Source organism: Odontesthes bonariensis, chromosome 6, assembly GCF_027942865.1.
Source record: "Odontesthes bonariensis isolate fOdoBon6 chromosome 6, fOdoBon6.hap1, whole genome shotgun sequence".
NCBI lineage: Eukaryota > Metazoa > Chordata > Actinopteri > Atheriniformes > Atherinopsidae > Odontesthes > Odontesthes bonariensis.
Genome location: NC_134511.1, coordinates 39318496 through 39333797, shown reverse-complemented (window position 1 = coordinate 39333797; position 15302 = coordinate 39318496). Strand labels below are relative to the sequence as shown.

The following is a 15302-nucleotide window of genomic DNA, read 5'->3' as shown; positions in this document are numbered from 1 at the left end:
GGCAGACATTCCAGACACGCGCACAGGCAGACAGGTCAGACAAACACGCAGAGACACATAGACACAGGTAGACAGACAGAGAGATAAATTGACAGGGGGACAAAACAGCTTTTGGCTCAGAGTAAGGGAAGGAGAGCAGTTGCAGAGTTGCAGGTAATGAAGCAAATCTTGTGTGAACTGTGACCTTTGGCAAAGAAATAGATTTAGTGACATGAAAGCATAATTACTATGTGGTTGCACTCATATTCTTATGGGCTACATGTGAAAGCTATAAATGCAATCTATTTTTATGTTGACACTTAGTTACAAGTGGGGTAAAGCAAATGTGTTGGTGTGATTCTTCAAAAACATGTATAAAACTCCTAAAAGATTATAGTCATCATAATCACAAAACACAACAAGGAGAGTATAAAGAGATGTGAATGTAAGATCTTGCTCAGAGACAGAGGACATCTGACTTTGGCTGCCAATAATGTGACCAAGTGCAAAGAAAACAGCCGAGAGGGACAGACAACACCACACAAACACAAGACGGTATGCGCATAAGAGCAAACACAAAACAAACAGGCAGACCGAGACAACAATCAGTCATCAAGTCAAATGATGACTTTGAAAGGGCTTCATCAAACAGATAAACTGCGACATACAAAATGTACATTTTACAGTAGTCGTTCAATGCTAAATCATGATCAAATGTACATAAGATGTACATTTTTCAAAAACTGAAAGAGAGTGCTTGAAATAAGCAAAATCATTCCTATTTTTGTCCTTTCTCCTCACCAGTCTCCCATGATTGTCACATTCACAAGCATAACCACACACATGTGCATACATAGACACCAATGATACCAATGTTGTTGTAAGTACTGAGGCACGGAATGGGTGGCACTGAGGTTTACCAGCAAATGTCCCTTTATTGAGAAACTCTTTGATGCGGTTGGCTCTGCGGACATGGAAGGCCTTGGTGATCTCCTGGTTCATGAAGCTTTCTCTGTTCAGAACATTGGCCACCATCATCCGCAGGTCAAACACCTCAAGCAGCTCGGCAATGGTGGCCACCTGCATCAGGTCGCCTCGGCCCTCATCCAGACTGCCCGTGTATAAGTACTGAAGCACCGCCTAAAAACACAGCAATAGTAAAATAATAAATAGTAAAAGTACAAAGGTTTGGAACATTCATAGTATTCACATGAAAAAGAGTTACATTGTCTTAATTGAAAGGGTATATAGTACATTTTTATTGCTTATTGCTTCAAAAATTGAAATCACCTTGAATGGTTCCTCCTGTATAAGTGCATCCATGGCTACCACAGTCATGAGTCGTGGCCGTCCAGTCATGGGATCATCAACATGCTCCAGACACACACACAAGAACCCCCTTCCCCATCCTGAAAGGGCTCGACCAGTCCCTAGTGCTCCCAGGTAGTACTGGGCTCGAGAGGGGAGCGCATTATCACTCAGGGAAGTTCTCAAAGAGCCCTGCTGTAGCAGCTGGGGTCGATTCAAGCCCCGCACTCCTCCATCTACCCCTTCTTTATCAATGTCTAGGCTCTTAGTGCGCCCAGCTTGCTCCTTGGCTCCTCTCCTGCTCTGCTCATCTTCCTCCCCAATTTCCGTGTTGTCCTTAGTCTCCTGTTCATCCCCCCTTAGCCCCATACACGACCCACCAAGATCAAGTGTGAAGAGGTCATAGAACTTGGAGCAGGATGTCGCCAGATAGACTTTATGTGCAAAGACACGAGTGGAACCCCCCTGTAGAAGGAAAACAACATCTGCACACAGAGGCTGACAGAAAAGGGAGTCAGGGCCCTCCCCATCGGTGAGAGGGGGGTCTGGGATGCCCACTATGGGGCGTGGTGGGCGAGGAGGCAAGAAGGGTGCCTGGAGAAGAGGCCTCTGGACCTTTTTCAGGTGCGACTTCCAAAACTGCAGATGTCGACGGGAGATAAGGGCAGCACGTATGGCGTTGTCAAAAACATCTTTGACTCCAAACTGGGCAACAATGCTGGTCTCATAGTAGGGAATACCAAGTTCTTTTGCAACCTCGTGACCTCTCTCTGGAGGAAGGATATCTGTAGGTTTGATGGGCCTGTGAGTCAGTAAGAGATAATAATGATGATGGCAGCTCTGAGATAAAAAAAGTAAGTTTGAGTAAACAGGAAGGAGGTAATTACAACAACACCAAAATTTCATATAAAGACAAAAAAAGCTGCATTTACCTCAGTACTTCTTCTAACAGCATGAACCTACATGTTTTAAAGTGATACTCCGGAGTAGATTCAACCTGGGGTCATTTGAACCGTGACATCCAGCCAAGTAGCCCACCCGCAGTTATTTCGATATTGGCTGAACATCAGCTGAGTTACTGAGTTTTCCCGAATAGTTTAGTACAAGGGTTAATGGATCCTGGTCCGTATCTCCAAAATTACCACACTAAAATCACATGCCATGACACCAAACTTCTACAGTAGTACAAATATGGTCTGTACTCACCAAACGATGCATTTGGAAGTTTGAAAATAGTCCAGGAGATTATTATTATCCACACAAGCCTGATAGCTTTTCTCCTGCTAAAGCTGCGTTGACGTCACTTCCATAGTCTGGACCGCGACAGTAAAAGTCCTCATCGAATAACTCATAATATGCACAAGGAAAAGTTAATTCAGTGTCAGTAGCCTATTGATAACTACAATCCGTGTCTAATTAGTAGTAGGTAACATTTGAAATATATTTTAAGTGTTGCCTTGAAAATATAAGCCTGTATCACAATTCAGTGCTTTTTTTTTTTTTTTTATACTCTCGGCTGGAACTTTGTTGACGGAAACAACTGTGTAGGCTACACGTGACGTGACTGAGGATAGTCAAACACGGTTACTTCGGGCTACTGCAGCGGAAGAAGAAGACTGTTGTGCAATATATGCCATGCTGTGGGCAGGATATCGCGAGATCACCCGATGCAGGCTTTCACATAGGTTTTGGAGATATTCGATGAGGACTTTTACTGTCGCGGTCCAGACTATGGAAGTGACGTCAACGCAGCTTTAGCAGGAGAAAAGCTATCAGGCTTGTGTGGATAATAATAATCTCCTGGACTATTTTCGAACTTCCAAATGCATCGTTTGGTGAGTACAGACCATATTTGTACTACTGTAGAAGTTTGGTGTCATGGCATGTGATTTTAGTGTGGTAATTTTGGAGATACGGACCAGGATCCATTAACCCTTGTACTAAACTATTCGGGAAAACTCAGTAACTCAGCTGATGTTCAGCCAATATCGAAATAACTGCGGGTGGGCTACTTGGCTGGATATCACGGTTCAAATGACCCCAGGTTGAATTTACTCCGGAGTATCACTTTAAGTATTGTGTAACTGATAATTTGTCTTTTGAGACGATAATGAGCAAATTGCACGGAAAACAGTTAAAAAATGTTGCAGTGAAATATTCAGACATTGCTGTTGTAGTGATTCAGTTACTGTTATGAAGCTGTTATTAGCCAGTGATTAACTAGACAGACCTTACATGCAATCATCACTAAATATAATTGGTGCTGCCACAATCTCTGAGTGTCTGTTAATGGCTGATGAGGAAACCGCCTCACTTTGCTAGCGGTCGTCGTGCACGGTTTACTGCATCCAGGTCAGCATAGCGCAGATCCAGCTGGCAGCCAACCAGGATGATGGGTGTTCGGGGACAGAAATGCTTGATCTCCGGGAACCACATGGTGCGAACGTGGCGCAGGGAATTGGGATTAGCCAGAGAGAAGCAAAGCACCACTACATCAGACCTACAGAGAAAGACGAGAGAGAATACTTTCTTCTTAATTTCAGGAGAGCTGATTTACATAAGCAGGCGATGTCAGTCGAGAGAGTACATGCAGTCTTTGATGGACTGATGGGAAGAGAAAAGAGAACAAATAAATAAGGGTCAGTGCTGACTCACTAAACACGTCAGTTTAGGTTAAAATATGTGCAACGTGTGTATGGAAGAAGCTTGTTCAGTTTCTGCAAGGCATTGTGGGAGCATGAACAGTGCAAATGTGAAAGCTACGAGTCTGGACCTCTGGGCTGGTTATTTGTGTGGCTCGTTTCTCTTTCTATCTCTTGCGTAAATCTCTCTGAGCCCTTAGAGGCACCATCGACCACAAAAAGAGGCTCAGAATAGCTCAGTAAAAAAAACAACACACATACATACACACTCACACACACACACAGATTCATCTGATGTGTTTGAGCAAGCAGACAGAGGCACTTACAGCTGTTCTCCTGTGCTGATATTTCAGAGTCAAGTCGGTGCATGTGTGTCTGGTAATGTTTGATTTGTGTCACTGGGATGGATCATTCAGTACACGAGCAATGCTGACAGAGCAAAAAAAAAATTAAAAATTAAGAATTCCTAAATCATCTATCTCTGCTGCAATGCAACAGGGGACTTTAAATCAGATCAGCAAAAGACTATTCAGATTTACAGTATGCAACACGGGTACTGCTTAATCATCGTTTATAGCTCGAAGAAGATAAAACTACCAGACTACATTTCAGTTTTTGACATTTTAACATTTAACTTCAAGACTCCGAGAGTAGTGCCGCACAAGTCGAAGCCTGCTGGAGTAGATCTGTGTCTTAAAACACTGGTTTTGTGATACATGTTTCTCAGTTGTTTAAATGCTGTGCTAATGAAAGGATTTCTGCTAGTTTATCTGATACTTTTATTTCTACATCTGTTATGATGCGTAACTATGCTAACTGGAAAGTTTTTGCATGTAGGAGCAGCTTGTTGGGGTTTTCAAAGCCCAAGTAATGCCTGGAATAAGAGCCCAAATCCCAATAAGTTTAGGAGGAGATGTCTTCGATGTAGAGCTGGAACTAAATGGAGAGGAGGGCAGAGAAAAGTAAATTAGATCTTCCTTTGATCGTCATGGAAAATGTGAGATCACTGTCCGATAAAATGACCAAGCTTGTAGCCCTGATTAAGACAGAGTGGGAATATCGGGTAGACATTATTTGTTTCATTAAGACATGGCTGCAGGAACAACTCTACTTCACGTTTTGCCTTTCAGACTATATGAGCAGACAGAGACTACAGACAGAAAGGTACCAGTAAAGGAGGAGAGATGGCAGAGCTTGTTAACAGATGGTGTAATCCTGGACATGTCTCTGTCACCTATTGGCTATGTTCACCTATTGGCTATGAGTGTCCAGGTTGTCTACTGAGAGTTCACCTGTGTTATCTGCCAATGCTGTGTGTGACATCATCAGCTAAGTTGCCAAGATACAAGAACAAGAACCCAATCCATTCATGGTGTTCTCTCTGACAATTTCAACCACAAGTCTCTCTGTAACACTTTCACTTTCGAAACTTTGTCTATCTTATTATCTTATCTTATTTCAGTTTTGTTTTTTTTCTGTCTACAAAATTAACATATCGATCACAATATTTTATACATCAGCAATACAATTTCCCTCTGGGAATTAAGAAAGTTTTAGTGCAATGGACTGAACTGAATTTGTCAGGCATATTTCATTGTAAGATGTGAGATGGAGCATTTCCTGAGCTTAACCACAGCATTGCACAATCCACCACTTAAGTGTGCATCAGTCCCCTTAGTAAAATATCTATGCTCTGGCAAATATGGGCTATTTAATGAGTGGAAAAAATTGTAAATTCAACTTGACCGTTCTAAAAAATCTTTTTGAAGTTTTGGAAGAATTCTTGCCAAAACACATAGAGGAAACTAAGTTAATGTCTCTCTTTGAAGAAAATTAAAGTATAACTGAGATTTTTTTCCTGTATCTTTTATTCATTTTTTTTTCAGTGCTGACATGAGATCCATTATACTTTTATTAATGTAATCTCTGAAAAGCTCCCACTCCGAAGGACATAATATACAATAGCCAGTCATTACATCACAGTCAACACATATACACACACTAACTCCCATTAGCACAATGTCAAATTATCATAGCTTAGTCTGTATGAGGTCATGTTGTGTGTGCTCTTGCTCTCAGATTTAAAAGCTATCGACCAAAGTCCACTCTATGTAAATATACAACTGGAATGACATAACGGTCCTACTAAGTTGTTTCAGCTGACATGACTATACATAGCGTGGAGTCTTAAATACTGACCATTTAAACATGATCTCTCTGGACTGACATTGGATTTTTATAAGATTAAAAACATGATGTGTACTGTCTAAAAACGTATTGTATCACAAACCCCGCATTAGGCTGAATGTGAACATGGACTGGATCAGTCGGCATATGTGCATACCAGAAAAAATGTAATTTGGATCTATCAATCAAAAGTGAGTGTTTTTATGTGAATAAAATTAGTCCACTGTGTTATCACTACTTGTATGCCACTGTTCCTAATGTATGACAAATGGCTCCAACAGAAACTGGAAAAATAAATTGAAATAAACTTCTGCTCACTACAACAGAAGTAGAAGCGGGTTCAGGTTAAGTTTAGCTTAGCCTATTTTCACGCAGTTATTGTTTTCCAAAACAGAATGTTCCTCTTCTAAGAAAGCATGTGACAGTCAGACAAAGTGATGTTTTGAGTTTTGATATCAGCAAAAGCGTACAGAGTGGAGCCAGGTGTGGGGAGGGTGACAGAGTGACAACATGGCAAGGGCATGGAAAAGACTAATGGTGGAGGTTAACAGGGTAATGAGGGAGACTAGGAGATGGAAGTTAAGGTGAAGTGGAGGGGAGGACTCTGAGAAGGCATTGCAAAGATAATAAGAGGAGGTTGAATCCTAGACATGGTGATGCCAGGGAGACACACACGGAAAAAACCAAACAGCTGAGCTGACACTGTCTTTATCAGCTGATTTCAGGCTGACTGGGGAGTGGACATGCATGAACACAAAAACCAACACACTCAAACACAGGCACACAACGGAGCAGATTACTTTGCAAATGCACAGACATAGAGACAGTGGAAAAACGAAACAGTGGGGCAGAAATATGAACTGAACAACAATCAGCTGACAAAAACAGAAATGCAGTCTGTCATGCAGAAACACTGCATAACAGGAACAGTTGACTACTTATATAAAGAGCAGAAGAACTCACGGGCTAAACAGTTTGATGTGCGCATGCATGTCTGTTGGGTTGTGTATGTACTCTGTGTGCTGATTAATGATTTTGACAAAACATTAATTACACTTTTCCTTGGTAACTTGGTGCTTTTTGATGTTCTACATGGATTGCATTTATATGTAACTCCCTAAACCTTCTTGACCAGTCAAAGCACTTTATGCCACAAGCACAACATCTAACCATTCATACAGCTCTTCTGAGTCTATTCAGTTTCAAGTCTTAACTCCATCAATCACAAACTCACAGATCAATGAACCCATTGAGTGGAATATAGGGTTCAGTGTCTGGTGCTTGGACACTTTGAACCAAACCACCAATTTAGCCTCTCTTTTTCTTAATGAGTGTTGGTGGACTGCCACTTCATCCTCTGAGTCACAGCCGACCCATCCCGTGATCGAATGTGGTCCTGTCCTTTCCTTGTCAATCAAACTGGCATTTGCTGATTGTACTTTACAGTTAGTTCTTTTGCATTTCATGCCAATAAAGCGGCTTTAACAGAGGGATGGAGAGTAAGAGGATAGAGTGATGATCCAATAATGCCTGGTGGAGGAAGGATGTAACAGCTTAAGGGTGTACAATCAAAAAGCATGGCCGATGGACTGTACACGAAGGAACATTTAGGTAAGTGAAAATTAGTTTTTGAGGCCAAAACAGATTATTTACATTCTTATAATTTACACTCTTTCAGATCCACCTTGGAATACATTTGGTGCCATATGAGCTGAGGAAAACTGTGTCACTGTCTTGATGCCAATCTCTTGGCTGAACTATTTGTGAAAGTGGGATATGTTCTGAGGTAATAAACCTTGTGGTTAGCCTGCAACTGTGTTATTGGGTCATTAACTAAGTTCTGACTGTGAGACTGTCTTAAAACTCTGTGTTTGTGTTTAAATCTTTGTGCGCTCACCTGCCATAGGCAAAACGCCTGTCTTTGTGATGATCTCCAAATGTGTCCCACAGCCTTAGGGAAACACTGACCTCATCCACTACATCACGAGATCTCTCTAACACCTGCAATGCAGAAACATTTCCTGTAACCAAGTTGAAGGCTTTATCTTCATTGGGAGGTTTGTATCTTAGTGGAATTGAAGGTTACCCAGTCACTTGACAAAGGGGAAAAAAGACAACAAGACACAGATTGCAAAGAAAATGTTTGCCTTTATAGTGCTGAAAAGAAATGTTTTAATTCACAATAAACATAATTAGTCTAAGCAACATGCTAGAAGTGTACCCGAATTAGTCTATTTGTGGCTTTTCCTACAGCATGTTTCCATGTGTGTGTGTGTGTGTGTGTGTGTGTGTCTGTATGTACCCACCTCCTGGCATACACGGTACTGGTCGATGGCCCAGACTGTTGGCACGTGGGTGGCGAGCAGCTGATATTGTGTGAGTGTGGCATTGCAAGCCCGGGCACAGATTAGCCTGGTCTTGCCTACTGCATTATCCCCTACCACCACACATTTAATGGTTTCCACATTGGGCCGCTCATAGTCCGTGTCTATATCCATGGAGAGGGCCCTACAGAATAAGAGTGAGGAGAGAGATAAGAAGGTAGAAAATAGGTTAAATCAGCAATCATGGAAAATTAAAATTACATTTAGAGCATTGCAAGAGGAATGCATTTTGACAGTAAAAGAAACTGGCGTCAGGCACAGTAGCTTCAAACTCTTGCCAAATCCACCCTTGGGAACACATTGTTGAGGCTCTAAGCCTCCATAGCCGCACTGCCCACTGTACAGAGACTTCTGCCAAAGCGCACAACAGACCACATGGTTCAAAGGCTGAGGAATAGAGGGACAGCAGAGCTATTTCTGTAACAGCGTAGGGAGAGATGGAGAGACAAAAAGAGACCTCCCTTGAGGTCACTGTCCTTTTCTCCCTTTGTCCATCTTACACGCTGTCTGCTACCCTTTTGATGCGTGGGGAGCATTTTTGCTTCAGAGAAAAACGCTATGCAAGAAGACTTGGCAGTGCTAAAAAAATGACTCATAAATGCATTTGTAATTAACACTGTGGGTCATTCCTTTCTTTTTTTGCATCATCTTTTAATTTGCACATCGGACAATAATACTGTTGTTTTAAAAAATTATCAGCTGTCAGCTCTGGACTCAAACTTAGTGCAAAACAGTGGCGGTTACGTACAGCTTGACTACCTTTCTCTGTTAAAATAAAAAAAAAACACGGGGAAATGCTTGCCAAAATCCCCTCTGCATAAACTGCTTACAAACGTCACTGACATGTCCAAATACATGTTAACACCCATTTGAAACATTCCTGGAGGAATCTGCTTCATTACAAAACCGCCGTGCCCAAGAAACACATCTAAAGCTGCAGGCAACTAATCAGTCACCCGTCATAGCAACTTGTTCCAAGAGCCACATCAGGGCCACATAAATAGAGCATCTGAAAGATTAATAAAGGCCTTCACTTGTTATTCCACTGACGTGGATGCCAGTGCAACACTTCAGTCCAGCAGTGACAGACACTCGCAGCTATAAATGGCAGCTATTCATCAGACACGCAAGCCATGTGTGCACGCTGCTATTCAGCCATGACCTGCTGTCTATCCATTCATTTACCTTCACCATCTCCGTAAAATCACTGTGGTTATTACAAAAAGGACAATATTTTTCCTTAACAACAAGAGCATCTTCATGTTTACTTGTTCCTTTGCAAAGGGAGTCCCATCACATCCAGCCAGAATGTATAGCACAGATAGATAGCATAGATTTACTCTTATCCACAAGGAGGAACAGTCTGTCACCTGAAAATGACTTTCAGTTATAAATATCCTTTTTCCTTTGCCACCTGTGTGGCTGACACCTTTAGAGACATGAACTACATGCCGAGGATAGAGATAGAGGAGACAATAAAAAGGTAGCATAACCTTGCAGTTATTGAAAAGTGTTCTGCCAAATGGCCATGCCAGCTGCCAAAGCAACACTTCTCGTTTTGTACCAGGTAAAAAGAGGGCCAACTGCAAAACCAAACATATTACAAACGATTCTGCAATCTCCATAATGTGCCAAATGATACACGAGAAGGGAAAAATACACAGGTATTGGCACACCGATTAAGAGAGGATACCGATCACTGTTAGCTGAGCAGAGAGAATTGCAAGAAAGACAAAAAAAGGGAATTATTAATCGAACAGAGAAAGGGAGGGACAAAGGGAATCAAAAGGACAATACCTACAATAACCAAGACTGCTCAAGGGAACAAATAACAGTTTTTCCTGCTGATGCTTCTTTCTGCTCCCTAAAGTGAAATTGTCTTGAAAGGGAGACAAATAGAGAAAAAGGCAGAGGAGAGACCAAAGTACAGTCTATAATACTTTACTACTGACCCATGGGAGTCTGGAAGTCAGAGCGTGCATGCATATGAAAGAGAATGCATGTGTGTGCATGTGGTAATGAGCTTAAGGGCCATGCATGCAGTGATGTAACTTTAAGGCTGCTTTGATCGTGATGTGGACAGTTTCTAAGTGCTTGGCTCCTAGCTATCATCCCCCATCTGTGGCTGTTCAAAAAGGCTCAAAGAGACTCCAGATATGCATACATCAACACAAAAAACACAAATGTCTACTCATACACCACTGTACTCGACAGATATGCACCTGCTCAAGGTTTCTACTTCAACTTTATGCGCATTAGGCATTAACAATTATTCTGATTTGTCCGGATGAAAGACGAGCAGAGGCTGTAGACTGTGTGAGCTGAGCAGTGCAGCTCACAGGAGTGGAAATAGAAGCCGTAAAGATCAGATTTCATTTTTAGCAGACATCCTATAGTGAACTGTCTACACACGTCTAGACTTCATCTGTTGGCTGGTGTCATTTTACCAACAAGGCGGTAAAGCAGTCTGCAAGGACAAAGACAAGGAACCATTAAAGGGGCGACCAGGTAGTTCTGAATTCTACAAGGGACATTCTGTTACGAGACCGCTCAACACTATCCTTCTGGTTTACTCTAGAATGCCAAGGATTTACTGTAGGTTTGTGTATGAGTGCTTGAAACTTTAGTACCAGACAGATAAAGTAGCCTGTGTACTGTGTGTCTCATTGTGGCTTTGCTTCAAGGCCATATATAATCTTACAAGAAGACAGTCCTTATCATCCTCCAGTTTTTAGACAGGAAAAAAAATCTTCTCTTCTAAATTTGTTCATTCATCCTTCTTTTTGTGTAGGTCATTTGTACCCAGCTGTACCCACTCAATCACATCTCCATGTATTGCTCCTACTCACATCTTTCTTATACTTCGCTTTACTTGCTGTCTTTTAGTAACCTCTTGCCACTGTCTTCCTTTTCCCCTCAGATTCTGCAAGACGCTGCCCTCCATCTCTTTTATCAGCAGTCATCTATCTATAACCTTGGGCTGCTCTGAATGGCAATCAAGTGGAAACATTAAGCCAACAGCCCTCCCACACTCATCCTACCCCCCCATCCTTCTTTTTGTTACGTAACAACTTTAGTGATCCAGTGTTGGCAACCACTCATCCCAAAACCCTCCCTGAACCCTAGTCACAGCTTGTCCATCCACTTCCTTGGGGCTAGAGTTCATCCATGTGCCATGATGAGGCCTGCCTCATTGCACCATCCACCCAGCCTTGACAAAAAATAAATGCTTTTTTTTTTTTAAAAAGCATTCTAATAATTCACCCATTTTATACATTGACCATTTGTTCACTCATACAAAGCTATGGGGTTTACACTATTACCAGCGTGACTTAGTTGTCAGTGTCCAAGTGTTATTTTTTGGGTAAAACAGTGAATACAATCATTAGTGCATCCTAATTTTTTGCAAAACGATTTTTAGTCAGAAATTCATGCTTTTATAAAAAATAAAAAAAACAGTGTCCACTAGTGACACACCTTCATGCACTAAAGGTGTGTATGATTTTCTGCGTGTGTGTATGTGTGAGGTGCGGATATTTGAGACCCTGACTGCCACAGGCACAGCTGGCATAGACTGGTTACATAACCTGGTTTGTAGCTGCTGCTTAGTTTTCTGGATGGCTGACAGAAGACCTCAGACTCACACAGACTAGCACAGACACACATGCACATATACATGTCTGCACGCACTTGCCTCACCCACTGCAGATGGTACGGGTATTAATGCACGGCCCATGTCAGGCAGTGTGCGCATCTATATCCTTCCGAATGAAAGGACGTGCAATAATGCTTTGTGCACACAGACAGGCTCCTCTTGATGCCCTCATTTCCTTTCTTGCTCCCCACCTTCCTCCTCCTCCTACTCCTACTCCTCGTTCATATTTTCAACCTACAGTTTCCTCTCATCTCTCGTGCTGTACTAACTTCTTTTTCTCTTTTTCTTCGTCTTTCATTTCCTTATAGATTATTACAGATTAGGTTGTGAGATACTGACACTGTGACACCTCTTTCACCTCACACCACCACCACTTTCTCACATCAAAATTTTCCTGCAACTGTATTGATGAAGGTAGATCTGGAGTAGAATATCCTTTTAAAATGGGTTTCAATACTACTTCCACACAAGTCGGCATGGACCTTAATCATCAAACTATCATCAAACAGCAGCAGCAGCAGAGCTGCTTATATTTCAAAGAGCAAAACTTAGCTTTTCATCTTATAACATACAAACACTCAAAGCATATACACAATTTAAGCTTTATTACATATGTGTATCTTCCGTAACAGCCTGTTACCGGGGTCAGAACATTCAAGCCAGCCATATAATGCTGGCTCACTCTTCCATGTGGGTTTGTCAGTGTTGCACATTGTTATCTCTAAGCTGTTGACACAGTTAAAGCTTTGGGCATAATGCCTAATCAGAACAATAAGTAGATCTGTCTCAAATTCATCTAACAGTACTCATAGTGACCACCATGATTAGTTAACAAAAGTGGGGGTAGAAGGTCTAACACAAAAAGTGTTAAAATAAAAAGTGTGTGCGTGCGTGTGGGTGTGCGTGTGTGAGTGAACACTGCCAGGAACTTGGGCTATTTTGACCAGGATGAGAGTTGGACGGAGCAGCACAAAGAACAGAGTTGGTGTTTCCACAAAAGGATGAGCCACAGTCACATTATGACATCTTTTCTCGGGAAGATATTGGCCAAAAGACAAAGATTGCACAATGTGATTTTTCTGCCAATTAGTTTATGCAACTTAATCCTGTAGTTGTGATTAACTGCTGATGAGTGGAAATGAAAATATGGTAACCTAATGCAAAACATTATTCATTTATGTCCAGGTGGAAGCGAGAGGCTCCTTCATCAGTCACTCTACCTCAGCTACCTGCGTAACACAATATCTTTAATGACGTCATAGTCACAGGATCAGCGCATCCGTGTGTGTGAATATGCTGCGTGCGTGTGCATGCTGCTGTCGTTCTGGCATGATTTTGCAACCTTGTCTTTTGTCACAGCTTTGATCCTCTCGCTGTTCCGAATAATACTGATCCAGCAGTGTAAGATGACTCCACTCATCAATGAAAGGAACCTCGTGTGCTCCCTCCCCCCGCAGCCATTCATAACCACCTGGCTCATTCATATTTCTAGTGTATTCATTTATTTTTTTATTTTTACCACAACAAACCAGGCAATATAATGGTTTGCCTGGAAAAATCAAATGATTTTCAGCACAGCGCGACGATGTCTTTCACACAGCCGTGGGGCAGGTGCATATCAGCCTACATCCCAAAAAAGATGCGCCAATAAGTCTTGCGTAATGTGCCAAGCCCATCCGCCGCACAATGACACTTGATCAAAGCGCTCAAGTTGCAGTCTGTGCAGCACGTGTAGGATCTCAAAAATAACAATTAGCTTCCACTGTGACATTTCCTGCAAAAAAAACAAGAATTCAATACGTTTGAAATACCGCAGACAATTGAAAGGGAGGTTAGACATCAGAAGGAGTAACAGGCAGCATTAACAATAGTTTGCTCATCTGGTATAAACAGAAGGCAGCTGATTATTACAACAAAATATTTCAAGGAAATCCGTGTGCGTGGATTGCTTTGTTCATAGCAACGACTACAAAAGGAGCATGTGACCCTTATGTCTGTAAGAGGGGTCCCTACCTTCCGACGGTTCCGGAATTGACCCACATGCCACTCTGCTGGTGGTTAAGCCGGTCACTCAAACCGGACAAAGATGCACGGCGAGTGAGTAGGTGATCCCGTTCTTTGTCACAGAGCACACATAGCGACGGAGAGTACTTCTGCCCTGACACATCCTCCTCCTCGGACTTCTCTCCGCTGCCTTTTTAAGTCCCACAAAGCTCAACAAGAATGCACGCGCAGATGGGATGCTGCTTTATTTCTAAACGGGCACTTCTTTCGATTCAATCAAAGCATAAGTTGCCGAGCGATTGTTCTGGTCTGAGCCACCCCCTTTTCTGTTGTTATTTCCCCAGCTGATTAAGTCAAAGACACGCCTCCAGTCCTGCGCGTCACCACCCAACTCATGTTGCGTTGCGTTTAAGTCCAGTAGCAAAAGTGGTATAGCGGGTTCTGTGCTATATTCCATTAAAATAGGAAACGCAAATGCTAGAACCGTGACATATTTAGGACAGATTAGAAAAGAGATCAAGCAAAAAAGTTGATAACTTAATAAAACTGGTGCTTTACACTGAGTAAACAATCTAAAGAGACTACAAAAGGTTTAAATATCAGATATTGGAGCCAGAGAGTAAGACCTAAAGGTTTCCTCAGCGATCAGAAAATAAGAGCCAATCATATCCCTCGAACTGATAAAAATCCCGCCTCGAAACTCTTCAGTCTCCATCCTGTTAACAAGCAACATCCCGACATACTGCCAGAGCACTCACATCCACCGCTTGTAAGTAATCTCACTGACCCAATCTAGAGTAGAAACAAAATACATTTTGAAATGATTGCAAAAATCACTCTAAATTATATATAACATGTGGAAAACGTTAAATATCAGTCAAATTTGCGTCACTATTTACCTTTAACTGCATATATAACAAAATAATCTCCCATCAAAATTAAAATCAAGATAAATAATGCAATGGTGTTGTTAATTCTCATAGGTAAAAGAGAGAATTTTACTTTTATGGTTATTCCGTGCACAGGCATAGCAACTACCACATAGCAACTATGCTGCTTCTGAAGCCAACATAGGAGCGCTCAAACAGTGGATCTTTGATTGGATCATGGAAACTACCAAGCTTTTGGCCTTTTCTAAAATCT

General features: G+C 41.9%; 1 protein-coding gene across 3 annotated transcripts in view; it reads right to left on the bottom strand.

Moving 5' to 3' along the window:
• The window catches only part of rhobtb4 (Rho related BTB domain containing 4), a 41314-nt gene that overhangs the window by 10304 nt on the left and 15708 nt on the right, over positions 1 to 15302 (bottom strand). For 2 of the 3 annotated variants that reach the window (XM_075468760.1, XM_075468761.1), the window contains exons 3-7: positions 8423 to 8624; positions 8014 to 8117; positions 3602 to 3787; positions 1270 to 2089; positions 900 to 1119 (exon numbers count right to left, since the gene is read on the bottom strand). In XM_075468760.1, the coding sequence (XP_075324875.1) occupies positions 900 to 1119; positions 1270 to 2089; positions 3602 to 3787; positions 8014 to 8117; positions 8423 to 8624 (1532 nt within the window). Of the gene's footprint in view, positions 1 to 899; positions 1120 to 1269; positions 2090 to 3601; positions 3788 to 8013; positions 8118 to 8422; positions 8625 to 14168; positions 14495 to 15302 lie in introns of those variants that run through there. The other variant, XM_075468759.1, reaches the window with a different exon arrangement.